This window comes from Argentina anserina, chromosome 6, assembly GCF_933775445.1.
Source record: "Argentina anserina chromosome 6, drPotAnse1.1, whole genome shotgun sequence".
Lineage (NCBI taxonomy): Eukaryota > Viridiplantae > Streptophyta > Magnoliopsida > Rosales > Rosaceae > Argentina > Argentina anserina.
Genome location: NC_065877.1, coordinates 331,342 through 344,981, shown reverse-complemented (window position 1 = coordinate 344,981; position 13,640 = coordinate 331,342). Strand labels below are relative to the sequence as shown.

At 38.4% G+C, this 13,640-nt stretch overlaps 2 protein-coding genes across 2 annotated transcripts; both read left to right on the top strand.

Moving 5' to 3' along the window:
• Positions 1 to 482: 482 nt before the first annotated feature.
• LOC126798438 (ALBINO3-like protein 2, chloroplastic) lies at positions 483 to 4,562 on the top strand. The gene is made up of 14 exons (XM_050525404.1): positions 483 to 895; positions 1,006 to 1,112; positions 1,275 to 1,402; positions 1,867 to 1,938; positions 2,136 to 2,237; positions 2,417 to 2,476; positions 2,599 to 2,664; positions 2,789 to 2,836; positions 2,938 to 3,114; positions 3,219 to 3,274; positions 3,364 to 3,481; positions 3,781 to 3,870; positions 4,006 to 4,115; positions 4,199 to 4,562. The coding sequence occupies exons 1-14, from the start codon at positions 504 to 506 to the stop codon at positions 4,353 to 4,355; spliced, it is 1,683 nt and encodes a 560-aa protein (XP_050381361.1). The 5' UTR covers positions 483 to 503; the 3' UTR covers positions 4,356 to 4,562.
• Positions 4,563 to 5,426: 864 nt separating this feature from the next.
• On the top strand, positions 5,427 to 10,650 carry LOC126798430 (uncharacterized). Its single transcript, XM_050525393.1, has 9 exons — positions 5,427 to 6,332; positions 7,060 to 7,151; positions 7,263 to 7,963; positions 8,453 to 8,523; positions 9,158 to 9,247; positions 9,386 to 9,577; positions 9,698 to 9,808; positions 10,143 to 10,278; positions 10,378 to 10,650. The coding sequence occupies exons 1-9, from the start codon at positions 5,958 to 5,960 to the stop codon at positions 10,530 to 10,532; spliced, it is 1,923 nt and encodes a 640-aa protein (XP_050381350.1). The 5' UTR covers positions 5,427 to 5,957; the 3' UTR covers positions 10,533 to 10,650.
• The last annotated feature ends 2,990 nt before the right edge of the window (positions 10,651 to 13,640 follow it).

Sequence of the window (13,640 nt, the reverse complement as noted above, 5' to 3'; positions counted from 1 at the left end):
CCGAAGCTCTTGCTTTATGACATGGGTTGGATTTTTGCAAAGCCATGGGGATGAAGAGAGTTGCAGTCAAGGGTGATACTCTGAATGTTCTTAATGGTTTGAAAATACAAGGTTGAGACTATAGCGAAATAGGAGAAGTTCTTGATGCAGTAAAATTGATAATGTCTAAGTTTGAGATGATGTCATAGAAACATGTGAAAAAGAAATATAATGTAGCAGCTCATCAGTTAGCTCGTTGTGCGCTGACTCGCATAGGATTGGATCTCTTTGGAGCATAGGCCTTTATGGCTATTAAATTTAATTGGTGGTAGTTAATTGTTGGTTGAGATGCTCTACTGAGACCTCTAATCCCAATTGATGTATCATTTTGAAAGTTAATATATGCATTTTCAATCAAAAATAGCTAATTGATAGCGGTAAAACCATTATGCCGGTGCGAATTTTACGGTAAAAAAAGGAGTAAAACCCTACTCTACCCGACTCTTGCCGCCAACCCGCCACAAATGGCAACCCGCTCCAAGCTCTCATATTACATCCGTCGTCGTCTCCGCTCTTCTTCCGCCTCCACCTTCCTTCCCGCCCTTTCTCACTCCCGCCAATTTCACCTCCACTCCAACCCTAACCAAATCCCTATATCCAACTCCATCTCTATTCTTCCACCGTACAACTTCAATCACCAAACTCCCGCTTCCTCCCAGTTTCGGTTTTACTCCGCCGGCTCAGATGAACCGGATTCCGTTCCATTTTTCGATGGCGACTCCGCGGCTCAGCTCGAGATTCCGGATTACGGTGCCGTCGCCAGCGCCGCTGCTGGTGGCGGTGAAGAGCCGCTGCTTCCGGTTCAGGGCCTCATTTCGGTGCTCGATCACTTCCATGACCTCACTGGTTTGCCATGGTGAGTCTTCTTAATGCTCCTTTGTTCTTGTTGTGAAGAACAAGGCTTTGCTTTTTTTAGTGTTTAAAATATGTGATTTTTGACTACATGTGATTTCGAATTGTATGCAGGTGGATAGTGGTTGCTTCCTCTACTGTGGCTATGAGATTTGCACTGCTTCCATTGCTTATTGTGCAGCTCGACAGGTTGAAGAGGATCTCTGTGTTTTTCCCCAAATGTGAGTTTTCGATTCGAGGCGTAGATTGCTCTGCTTTTGTTGATTTTGAAGCTGTTTGGTTTATTATATGCATTTTGTATTATGAGTTTCGAGTGTTTGTGTTCAAAGTAGCTGTGTGGTTTTGTTAAATATTTTTGTTTGACTCGTATGCATTTCTCATAGTGCCTGCTCCACTGCCACCAATGTTCTCAGGAAAGAGTTTCATCAATCAATTTTCTGTTTTTCGGAAGGAAAGAAAGGAAATTGGATGCCCCTCGTACTTTTGGTTCCTTGCATTCCCCGCTGTTCAGGTAATCCAGTGTGATGTTTATATCGAGTATTGTTATCTTTTGGAGTTTGGTTTCTGTTCCCACGTATAAGTTGTGGGTTTAATGAAGCAGGTGTGCTAGGAAGTAGAATTGGTTACTATAGGAGCCAATATAAAGTAGCCTCAGTGATTAAGAATCGGTAATAATTGATTACAGGTCTTTTAGTACGTCTTGTAGCTTTATTATGCAATAAGATTGTAGAAAAATAACAACAAAGCACAAAATTTGAATTCGATGACTCATGTAGCCAGGTTTTAAGGTTCAGTTAAATTGGGAATTCAACTTTCTTAAGACGACTGGATAATGTTATGAGAAAAAAGACGTCTTTCTATTTTTACTAACAAGATGGATTATTATGTGTTTGCCTGAACAATATGCGTCTTAAGTTGTGGAAAACAAAAGGCTTTGAAAATCTGATATTACCCTGTCTTCTAATTCATCTGCAGATTCCATGCTTTTTCCTGTGGTTGACTACCATTCGCAGAATGTCACTGGATAATCATCCTGGCTTTGATTGCGTAAGAACAAAAGCAGTTTATTCGTCAGCTATTGGAATAGTTTAATTTATTTCGGTCTTTTGCAATGCTTTTCTATTATATACTGCTTTCAAGGATTTTAATCAAATTATGAAGTTTGGAAAGATTGCTACCATTCAATCAGTTTTTGATTTTGTACCAAAAGCAAATGAACATGGATTTCGGTTATTTCATTTCAGGGTGGTACTTTGTGGTTCCAGAATTTGACTGAATTACCTCACGGTGTTACAGGTCCCATCTTTCCTCTCCTGATTGCTGGTTTGCACTATGCCAATATTCAGGTAATTTGCTTGTGTACCTCGTCTCTGTCTGATTTGAGTTATTTACCTTTTTCTGTTTTGAGCTGATATGAACTTTTCAGATGATTATATTGTCAAATATGTTCAAAAATAACTGAAGTAAAAATGCTCCATTGCCCCACATGTGGTTTGTAGCTGATGTTTTTCTCTTTGACATACAGATTTCTTTCAAGACATCTTCTCTCAATACAATGAAGGGCGAGTTTGGCACATTAGCTCGAGTGAGTTTGCATAGCTTTGTCAAATCTTTAGAATGTTTAAGCTGTTGAGTGAAAGTACATGATTTTGATTAATATAATTTTTTTTTTCACACAATTGATCAAATCTTTCTATCTTACTGCAGTACTACAAGCTTTATTTGGATATCCTAACATTCTTTCTCTTTTTTATTGGCTACAATGTTCCCCAGGTACACCTCATTCATTATTTTTTTATCAAATTAGGTGAAAATAGACTTTGTTATAGGGGATTCTGTGAGTGTTCACAATTGTGGTCTTGGAAATTGTCCTTATTCTTCTATATTTTTTTTGTAGGGAAGTCTAGTCTATTGGGTTACAAATAGTTCAATAAGTGTCATTCAGGTGAGTCACTGCAATAGCAACAATATAGACATATATGGTAAACCCTTTTTTGTTTTTTTGTTTTGTTTTTGTTTTCTTATGGTATTTCACTATGTTTTCAGCAATTAGCTCTGAAGAATCCTACTATACGTGCAAAGTTGGGGTTGCTGGACAATGATGAGCCCACAAAAGCTGTGGATTCTGGGAAGTTGGGCACTCCCGAAATATCACCCTTAGCTTCTCCTACTAAAATGAAGAAAATATCTTTACAGAACCTGTCACCTAAAGATCTTGTTAATGCAAGTACTATGAACTAGAACTTTTTGATTTGTGTACTTGTCAGATGTCATTTCAAGCTATTTATTTGTAATTTTCATATTTTGATCACTCTTATTGTTGACAGCTTTCAATTCAAGTCTTATCTGAAGGTGATAGAGAAAAGGCACTTCCTTTGCTAAGGTAATTTCCCTCTTCTCATCAAATTACATATGTTGCTTGTCTATAAATTGTTACTTCCAGCACCAGTCATGATAAATTCACTGAAACAGACTTGCTCTTAAGAAAGATCCCGAGTGTGTACGAGCACTCATAGTAATGGGTCAGACTCTATTGCAGAAAAAATTGGAGGCAGAGGCTACTCAATTCTTGGAACGTGCTATTACTAAGGTCAATATCTTTCCTGTTCTGCTTTTGTGACACTCATGATTGGGTTATTTTTTTGTGTAAGTAATTACTGTTGCACCACAATATGTGATAATTAGATTTTTAGAATCCACTGTAGACCTGTGTTCTGCAATACAAAAAGTGAATGAAAATTATACGTCACAGGCATGTTGCTAATCAGTCTCTTATGCCTGTCAATTGCTGTGCTATGTTCTATATCAGTTTTGTTGGTGTATTCACTCATTAATTAGAAGCTAATGTAAGAATTTTACCAATCTGACCCTTGTTTATATTCTCATCAGCTCGTTAGTACTGGTGTCCCCACACAACTGGAGGATATTGATAATCTAATTCTTGCATCGCAGTGGACTGGTGTTGCGTACATACGGCAGGTGAGGATAGCATTGCTTACTGGTCTTTCATTTTTCTATCTTATTCAAAAGCATTACTATTTTTCGAACAGTACTCAATAGATTCGAAACACAGAAGTCTAAACCTTTATTTTTGTTTCCCATGTGCTTGATCAGGGAAAATTCCCGGAAGGGATTGTACACTTGGAAAGAATCGCACAATTGAACGAGCCAGATGAACCAAAGATCAAGGCTCATTATTTTGATGGGTTGTTAATGCTAGCAAGGTATGGTTATTAGAGTAGTAAAGTTGAGGAAACTGTCACATCTATATAAGCTACTTGTGTACTAATCCTCTTTGCCGTTTCAGTGCTCTATCCAATGTGGGTCGCAAGAAAGAAGCTTTAAAGCATCTGCGCTTGGCTGCTGCTTATAATCCTGCTTACAATGAATACTTGGAACAGTGTGAAAATGAGGACGACAATTTAGTCACTGATCTTGCCAGCAGTAGACGATCAGATTATTGATTCCGCATTAAATCAAATGCAAATTTTGCCAGGGCTGTGCCATTTGCACTCTTCGGATACACAGGATTGGAGTGCGAATAACATCCCTTCTATAGTTTTACCGTTTTGTATCTCATTCGATAGTTAATGATCATTGGTTTGCACTTTTAGAATGGATTAAACAATGGAAAAAAAAATACTTGTGTCTATTAAGTATGGACGCACACATCCATACCCTCTTTTATTTTTATACTTTTAGTAGTGTGATGTCATAATGTTAATTATTTAAAAGTTTAATCGATCAATGAATATCATCTCTGTAAAATATGAATTGAAATAAAAATTGGTTGTTAAGTTGATTACATCAAACAAATGAACGTTACTTGTGAAAGTTTGTAGTCTCATAATCAGCCGTTTGTTTATTTGATACATTCGGCTAAGTAAACGATATTTGTTTATATTGAATTTTTTTTACAAAAGTGATCTTTATTGATTAACAAATCTTTTGAACGGTTAAAATTTTATATTCACACTATTAAATATATAGAAATATGAGGAGTTTGGATGCATCCATCCATACTAGTATGGATACAAGTATTTTCCTTAAACAATTATATACAAAATTAACATATTTGTATTCATTGTTAATTGTAAGATGTGGACGTTTAGTTTCTTTAAGGACGAGTCAAGTTGGAATTATGATATTATAAGATGTTGTTTGACCTTTCTTGTAAGGTCGAAAACTACCACAATATATAGGAAGAAACAAATGTCAAAGAACAAACCCCATGTGGATTCCATTGAAAAGAGAAGAGAAGAAGAAGCTGGCTGATTGATACAGACAGCCGCTTCCTCTCGCAAACGGCAAACCCCATGTGGATTCCATTGAACTCTTTATGGAGGTTGAGAATCCCATCCGATACGAACTTTTTTTTTTTCAGAAACAAGGAGGCCAGACCACCAAGGCCTAGAACAAAATAGAAAACGAAAAAGATAGTAGATCTAGCAGGCTCTTTGTCTCTTTATTTTCTTTTCTGGATAAGAATCAGAAATATACAAAAGCTTCTTATAAGCATACCTGTCTAATTAGAATACCTGTCTTTTCTAATCGACTGAAACGACAACAAGAAGAAGCAGCAGCTATTACATTCTTTGCTTCCCCTACAATTCTTCCCAAAGCACACAAGAAACCTCAGAGACTCTCGAAAGTAACGTATCTACTAGTTCTGTGTAATCCCTCCTGTCCATTACTCACAACTTTCAGCACAGCTTTGACCCCCAAAACGCGCCAAATTCAAAGACTGGTTTTTCTTCCCACAAAACTCATCATTTTTCAGAGCACCAATTCCACCCAAAAAAAAAAAACGCTCAAACACTTGAGATTTGCAAAACCCACGGAACATGTTCTCCAAAAACCACAATCCAAGGCAAAGATTCCATCTTTTTCTGTGTTCCTAACAAAACCCACAAACTGTTTTGTCCTAAAACCCACAAATCCAAGCAAAGGTTTCATCTTTGTTTGTTTTTAACAAAACCCGCCAACCATTTTGTCTCAAGGTAAGCCAAAGATTACATCTTTGTTTGATTCTGACCGAACCCACAAGCCATTATTGTGAAGCAAGAATGAGCTGCCCAGCACACAGCTTCAGCTACAATGGAAGCCACTGTGCTTGTGCAGTTGGGTATCTTCTGAACCAGACCAGCAACACCTGCTTCCTCTTCACGGCGAACTCCACCATCTCCACCGACGGCGGCGTCTCCGAGGACTCTTACTCCTTTGGGATACCGGAGAGCATCTTCTCTTTCGATTCTATCAAGAAGTTCACGCAATCCCAGGCTGTGTTCTTGGAGGCCACGCTTGTTTTGCTGCTCTCTTGGTTTGGGTTCTGCTTGCTTCTGAGGTTTACTAAGGTTGGGAATGATGGGAGGAGCATCTGGTTCAGGATGAGATGGTGGGTTAGCAGATTGGATGTTTGCTTTGCCACCAGGCATTGGCTGGTTAGTTATTTTGACTGCTCATGCTTAAGCTTGATCAATCAACCCTTAATCAATATCTGGTGTGAATTAATAGCTTTGATGTACAATTTATGAGGTTATAAGTAGTTGCTGTAATTGAGGGGAAACTAATCATCATGAAGTAAATTGTGATTGATTCACTAGCTGTTTAGTGTATATACCCAAAGTGTTGCACCTTGGGACAGTCTTAGATTGAGGTGTTTTGGAGTTTGCACTACTTCTGGGTTTTGCTTCCCTCTGTGTACTAACTTTTGTCAGTTGATGTACTGTGTATATCTCCAACTTCTTCTGTTGCTTTGCTATTGGTTTGCTTGAATGTATCTATTAGAAGGAAGAACAATATTAGGCAAAGGAAAGATTGGTGCATCATATAAGAACTTTTGTGTAACTCGATACTCAACAGTAAGTATCATGTGAGTCGATTCATATTTGTTGTAAAAGACGTAATTCAGTAGTGTAGAGTAGACTCGGAGACCTTTGTACCTTTGATTTTTATGAGGAATTATTCGTACAGTTGAAATTTTCTGTCAGCTTGCCCTCATTCACTTTTTTTTTTCTTTATGGAGAACTCATCTCTGTAGTGAACTTTGTCTATGCTACTTATTGAAGTTACTGTAGCATTCAATTAGATGTTTCTTTTGAGAGGCAGCTTTATCAGTAGCTTTCTTTATTATGACAAGGGATTCAACTAACTTCATTTGTGGTACAGGATGATCAAAAGGTGGTTAAGAAACGGAAAACAGAACTTGGTGGAATGTTTTCAACAGCAAGCTGGATACTCTTCATTGGTCTTTTTGCTGCGTGAGTAATTTGACGATAAATTCCAACCTATCTCTGATCTCCCTTTTGTTTTGGCTGCATGGATTTCATCAAATTAGTTTATACTTACTTGGTTTTTCAGTTTTTTCACAGGTTGCTCTACCAAATCATAACAAAGAGAAGTATTGAGGTACATAATGTCAGAGCAACAAATGCACCCGACTTGGCCTTGTTCAACAATGACCTGGAATTTAATATAACCACTATTTCTAGCATGAGCTGTTCAAACTTACGTGATCTTGGTACTTTGGTTACTGGAAATCCTGGATTCATTGATTACAGAAGGGCTTCTCTGTCAAAATTTGGAAACTACTCGTGTCAAAATACAAGTAGAGGACCAACGATAACTCTTGGCTGCAATAGTTGTCAACCAATTCAAGACAATATGTACATATCCTGGCAGTTCACTGATCTTCCTAATAGTCCTGCTGCTGCTGTTGGATTTCAGTTCAATCTTACTACAAGGAGTGGTACTAGTAAAAGACATCTGAGTTTTGTTAGTGGAACATTAAAGAATGGAAGTACTTTGGATAATAGACCAGTTACATTCAGAGGGAGTGATACAAATATACTGAAATTCAGTTTATTTCCACGGATATACCATCATTTACATGATCTAAGGCTCATCCAACCTCTGTTTCATGAGTTTGTACCGGGTTCATTCTTTAGTGACACAACTCAGCTCCAAGCATCCCTTCAAAGTCCTAAGGATGGAATACTTAACACTACACTGTACATCAACTTCCTCTCTGACTACATTGTGGAGATAGATAAGCAAAATATTATGGGTCCTGGTAAGTAACATGTTCTTCCCTTAGGTAAACACAATCCATCTTTTCTGAATGTTCTATGTTAAACAGTAGCTCATTAACCTGCAACTTTGCTCTTTTTTGTATTTTCTTTCTTATTTGATCTTTTACTTGTCCTTTTCTGCTGTTGCATTTTCCTTTACCCAACTCTGCCAACAGATGATTTTTCTTGTTGTCACATGTCTGAGTTGAAGTGTTTAATTTTTTTGTTTGTTTAATTGTATGTTCTGGTTAACTTAAAACAATAAAAATTGAAGAACTGAGAATTTATTAAAATTCGGTAATAGCTTGCTGACCAAGTGACCAACTAGAGGGGCCATTGCGCCAAAACTCTGATTGGGAGCAACATCATAACAGACTTCCTGTATAATTCCAGGAGCAATGTCTAAAACGAGATCAATAGAATGATCCTTACGGGCCAATGTGCCAACCTATGGGCCACATTGTTAACTTTTCATCTACCTAAAAATGCAGTGAGCTTCCTTGCGGATCTTGGCGGCTTATATTGCATCTCCATTGGCATATTTTTTTACCTTCTGGTGCAGGTACGATTCTTGACCCTCAATTTTTCCTTTGTTCTTCATTGCTAATTTCATGATCATGAAAAGTTTCAAAGGACGCATGATGAGAATTTTTTTAGAATACAACCATATTCAAGATAATGTTGATAGGGGAGACTACTACTAGTAAGTATTTGCACTAAGCTTAGGAGAGTTCTCCATATTCAATTGCGATAACAGTCCCTTTAGGATTCATGTTTCTGTTAGATACAAATATTAGCATATGCAATGCTGTTGTCAATAAAAACAATACAACCAACTTTTCCAATATGTGGTAATTAAATATGTATGCCGCTTTCATTTTCAAAGTCTACATGATTTGTACTGAAAATGAAATGTATGCCTCTGTGGCTTTAAGTATTGCTTGGTTCAACCCATGTGGTATCCCTTTACCGTCCTTCTTGGGCTTACAGGCTTACCATCTTCCAGTTATATCCTAGTCTTGAAATTGGTTATTATGGTTGGAAGCAGGCACAAATTTATTTATATAGTTTATGAGTCTCAAATTTGTGTAAAGGTAGCAGCTTTTCAGTGATAATTTAGGTTGACTGAAAATTTTCCTACTGATCATTCTTATCCCCTATGTTCCTAATAATTATGTCCTTTTGAACTTTGGTAGTGTGAATTTAGAATAAAGAAACTTCGGAATGAAGATAGTGTGCTGCGCAGCGTCAGAAATCGACGGAAAGCTCAAGATCACTGGGATAAAGTAATTTCTTCTCTGTTTCCTTCTACTATTGTTCATATGAATCATATCTGTCGGACTCTCTTTTGTAACTCTTGCTGCTTTTGGATAAGATGTCTAGTTTAATATGTTAAACTCACTGACACATGTGATTTCTGCTAGTTGAGAAAATATGTGATGTACACATGGAACTGCAAAGCATTGGATGATTACTATGAGAGTGTAAACAAAAGATCAGGTTGCACTGGTTTCAATACAAGATCAACACTCCGAAATGGGAGTGTATCAAAGCGAATGCAACGAGAAGCAGATACCATTAGTTTTAATAGGAAACTGAGTTTACATAACAAGAAGGTAATGCTTTACAATCATATATGTGTGCTCGGCCTGAAAGCATTTTAAAGGTTTTATTTCATAATTTTATAGTACTTCTTTCTCTGTATAAATGATTTAGTTTTCCTAAATTTAATACAGACTGTTGTTCAAGAAAGCTTGGACACTGTTGGGGATATAGAATTATACACGTCAGGAACTAGAATGAACCCTCCTCAAAGTTCATCACATTCTGGAGCTGAACTTGGACCTGTGAGTCATCGTTAACCTCGTTTCTTTCTCAAAAGCACTGAGTATTTTTTTATGAAGTCATCATATATCACAAGTCCAATTCATTGTATTATAACTTGTACAAATGCATAGCCAATTTTGCATACATGGTTTACATTCACAAGAACATTGTTCACGGGGTCTTAAAATGATGCAATGTGTTTTTTTTCATGAATTGTATAGTGCCACTCCAAGGATAAGCTTAAGGTTAGGTGACTTGTATATATATTATGGAAGTGTCATTTTGTACTTTAATTGTTGAGAAAGATGTAGACATGCCATGTTAAAAAATGGCACTCACTTACTCGTTTCACAGCCTCTGCAAAGTGAATTACTTGCCTCTACAAGAAACGGAGAACAGCAAGGTATTGTTTTGTGCGAGCAAGATACGTCCCTGCCTAAAGCACCATCTCTCACAAATGATGATGTCATTCCTCCACCCCCTTCACTTGGTAAGAACCAACCCATTCAGATCGGTGACACCATCTTGCTCTCCACCTCAAGTTCATATTCTTTCATTCTTATGCTACTTTTATATCTGTTTTCTGCAGAATTGAAGGACCCTGCTGAAATGGATATGTCTGATGTTCAGAAGAATCTTGTAAGTTTGTACGAGTACAATGTATTGCTTAGGGAAAAATTAGTAGAGGCTCAGTCGTTGTTCCATTCTTTAGCTATAAAACCTTCAACAGAAGGCCAAACATAACCTTTCAAACAAGCCCCTTAATATACGTTTGTAGTTTGGTCATTCCTTTTCACGGGTATTACCAGTCTACTCCTTCAGTTTTTGTTATTGAGTAGCCTGCAGTTTTTAACTTTTCTGATACCTATTTGTGTTTTACAATTGTTGACCCATTTTTAGTAACTTCTTGCCATTGATGCCTATTAGGCCAAATATAACCTTTCATACAAATCATCGTTGTCCTGTTAATCAACTACTCACGGCTTACTGATAATAAATTAGAGCAAATAAATGCAACCGGTGCATGTAGATAGCTACTTGTTGATGGGTGCTAAAGTAGACTCGCAAGTCTTATTGTTAGGTCTTGCGTTTCCCACATCGATCACAGTTGGGTTGATCTGGTGCATGTCTTCATTGTCAATCTTTGATTGCCTCGGATAACTTACCCCAAGCTTTGGTTGCCTCCGAGGACTTGGCATTTCATTCAAGGACATGTCTACAACCCTCTCTGCCTAAATATCTCCAACAAGAACTCTTCTGCGAAATTCTGGGTTCTTTTGGTCCTTCAGGTCAAAAATCAGGCGTCGGTACTTAGCCTTTTGTGATCCATTGGTACCACCCCAGCTCTCAAACAGCAAAGACTCCACCGTAACAGCCACTCTGATGGGATCGCATGCATTCACTATTTCATCAGCCACAGACTCCTGGGAAACTTTGGAGAAAGCCTCATGCAGGAGTCCCTTGCTTCATCATTAGACTTTGGCTTACATGTCAATTTTCTCAAATCCCTCGATCAAATCCACAAAGCACCAATTAGAAGGGAGGATATGTCAAAATTTCTCCGAAATTTTGGCTATAATACGTCCTAGTTTTGACGTCAATCAATTTATATTCACCAGTAGTCATTCACCGAATAACTTATTGAATTTGACAAAAAAATGTTTATATATGCACCCTTAAAATATAGTAAATTATATACCTTTTGACAGTTTTACTGCCCTTTGAATAATAATAAAAATAGATAAAGTAAAATTCATTGTTTTAATTTCCCATTCCTATTGGGTAACGGATTCTATAATCCTAAACGGAAAGGGAATACGCGCTTCTTTTTTTTTTCTTTTTTTTTTTTTGAAGTTAAGATCGAATTCGCGCTTTCTATTTTGCCATAAACAAACCTGCTGGCCTCGCCTTTCCTTGTGCGCGAGAGTGTACACTCAAATCCCACTCTCAGTTTATTATGGTTTTGCGTTTCATTCTAGTTTTGGCTTCTTTCAGTTACTCTGAGCTCTTGAATGACCGTGATGCAGAGTTGTACCAGTAATTCGCCGGAGATTTTCGGCGGTCGGATTCCGGACTACCCGGTAATGACTTCCATTGCAAGCCTTTTTGAGGATTATATCAATGGGTCTGCATTCAGTCATAAACAACAAGATGTTAACGTATCAGCAAACCCGAAAGAGAAGCCCTACACCTACAGTTTCTTCAGATGAAACAAGTCAAGATTCGCAGGTGTGTTCGAAAAGGTCGAAGGTTGAATCTCCTGTGTCTTCGGATTCCGAAGTAACGCAAGTGAAGATTGGAGAGTTTGAAAATGAAGTAACAAAGGGCGCGGGAGAGCAAATCGAGGCTCATTTGAAGAGTCTATTGTCGGCCGCCGCGGCCCAAATGCCTGGTTCAGTTAAAAAGCGAGTGTGTCAGTTTTGTGCATCCGGTGAGCTATTGTTTGCGGCGATGCCAATGTACTGTTCAAACTGTAGTGGTCGGATTAAGGAGAGAGCAAACTACTACAGCGCACCAACTGAGCATGGTTCCAAGTATTTTTTTGTGCACGGTGCTATAACAAGTCTAGGAGTTTGGATATCTCATTTGGGAATATCAAGGTTTCAAAGGCGACACTCGAAAAGAGGAAAACTGATGAGGAAATGGAGGAGCCGTGGGTGCAGTGTGGTAGATGTGAAGGGTGGCAGCATCAGATATGTGCTCTGTATAATGATAACTGTGATTCAGAGGAGTATGTGTGTTTCACATGTGTGTTGAAAGATATGGAATCCGGAAAGCACAAGCCGAAAAATGTTGGCTTCTGTGCAAAGGATCTGCCACTTGTAGGGAAAATCATTCTTGATGTGCCTTATTCCATATAGGATAAGTAATGTGGTTCCAAGTAGTAATAGGTTTACCAATTGTATTAGAGATTGGAATCCTAGTCATAACTAATAGAGGCTCATATGAATGAATACGTTACATCTCAATTAGCTCTCTTACTATTATAGCCTTTTTCACTACAACAAAAGGAACCCTAGCTAGAGAAGATCTGCGAGGCATGTTGCGCGGGTATAATGCGGGATTGAAATCGAAACCATTAGTCCTGGTCCGTGATCCGTTAGACGAAAAGAAGAAGGAGGAGAAGTGGTTAACGACGATCGAGAACCCGGAAAAACCAGGAGAATTTATATGGGTTGAATGGACCGGAATGATGTCGGAGGAAGAGATCAAGAACCGGAAATTTGCAAGTAAGGAGGAAGAGAAGGAAGAAGAAGGGAGACAAGCCTTGGTTCGAATGCTTTCGACATCTGGGACCAAGAATGACCGGTGGTGGTGTGGAATTTGTGGCCAGCGTGATGACCACTGGCCTCCAATCTGCCCGAACACGGACTTTCCTTCACTCATGACCAAAAACGCCAAACTCAAGTTGGCTGAGTTTCAGGCTCGAGAAGAAGAAGCAAATGACAATGTTGGAGATCTAGATGCTTTAACTCAAGCCTCGAGAGCAACTGAAGAAGCAAATGGCAATGCAGGATTTGTGGCGAGATAAACGAGCACTGGCCTCGGATGTGCCCCTTCAGGTATCTCTTTCCGGCGTTTGTTACATGCTGCAGTGATCATGCATCGGCTACTGGTGAGAGTTCAATCAACGAATTTTGTGGGATTTGTGGTGCAAAGGACCATCTTCCTGCCCATTGCTCTTTTAAGTATTATGTCAGACTCTTCACTGGTACACCTCCTCCTGTGGAGACTATTGATGTTCCTCCAAAACCAAAAAGGAAAATCTGGTCGACAAACTTCCTTGTTCTGCCGGATCCATTACATATACCAGAATACCGACCGGACTTGATGCCTCATCGTGATGAAGAT

What these genes read in the sequence shown, in the direction of transcription:
- LOC126798430 (XM_050525393.1), top strand. Translation starts at nt 5,958, where the DNA reads ATGAGCTGCCCAGCACACAGCTTCAGCTACAATGGAAGCCACTGTGCT. An exon ending in GCAAAATATTATGGGTCCTG is followed by an intron (nt 7,964 to 8,452) that starts GTAAGTAACATG and finishes CTAAAAATGCAG; the next exon opens with TGAGCTTCCTTGCGGATCTT. An exon ending in TCCTCCACCCCCTTCACTTG is followed by an intron (nt 10,279 to 10,377) that starts GTAAGAACCAAC and finishes TGTTTTCTGCAG; the next exon opens with AATTGAAGGACCCTGCTGAA.
- LOC126798438 (XM_050525404.1), top strand. Translation starts at nt 504, where the DNA reads ATGGCAACCCGCTCCAAGCTCTCATATTACATCCGTCGTCGTCTCCGC. An exon ending in TGGAACGTGCTATTACTAAG is followed by an intron (nt 3,482 to 3,780) that starts GTCAATATCTTT and finishes TATTCTCATCAG; the next exon opens with CTCGTTAGTACTGGTGTCCC. An exon ending in GTGTTGCGTACATACGGCAG is followed by an intron (nt 3,871 to 4,005) that starts GTGAGGATAGCA and finishes GTGCTTGATCAG; the next exon opens with GGAAAATTCCCGGAAGGGAT.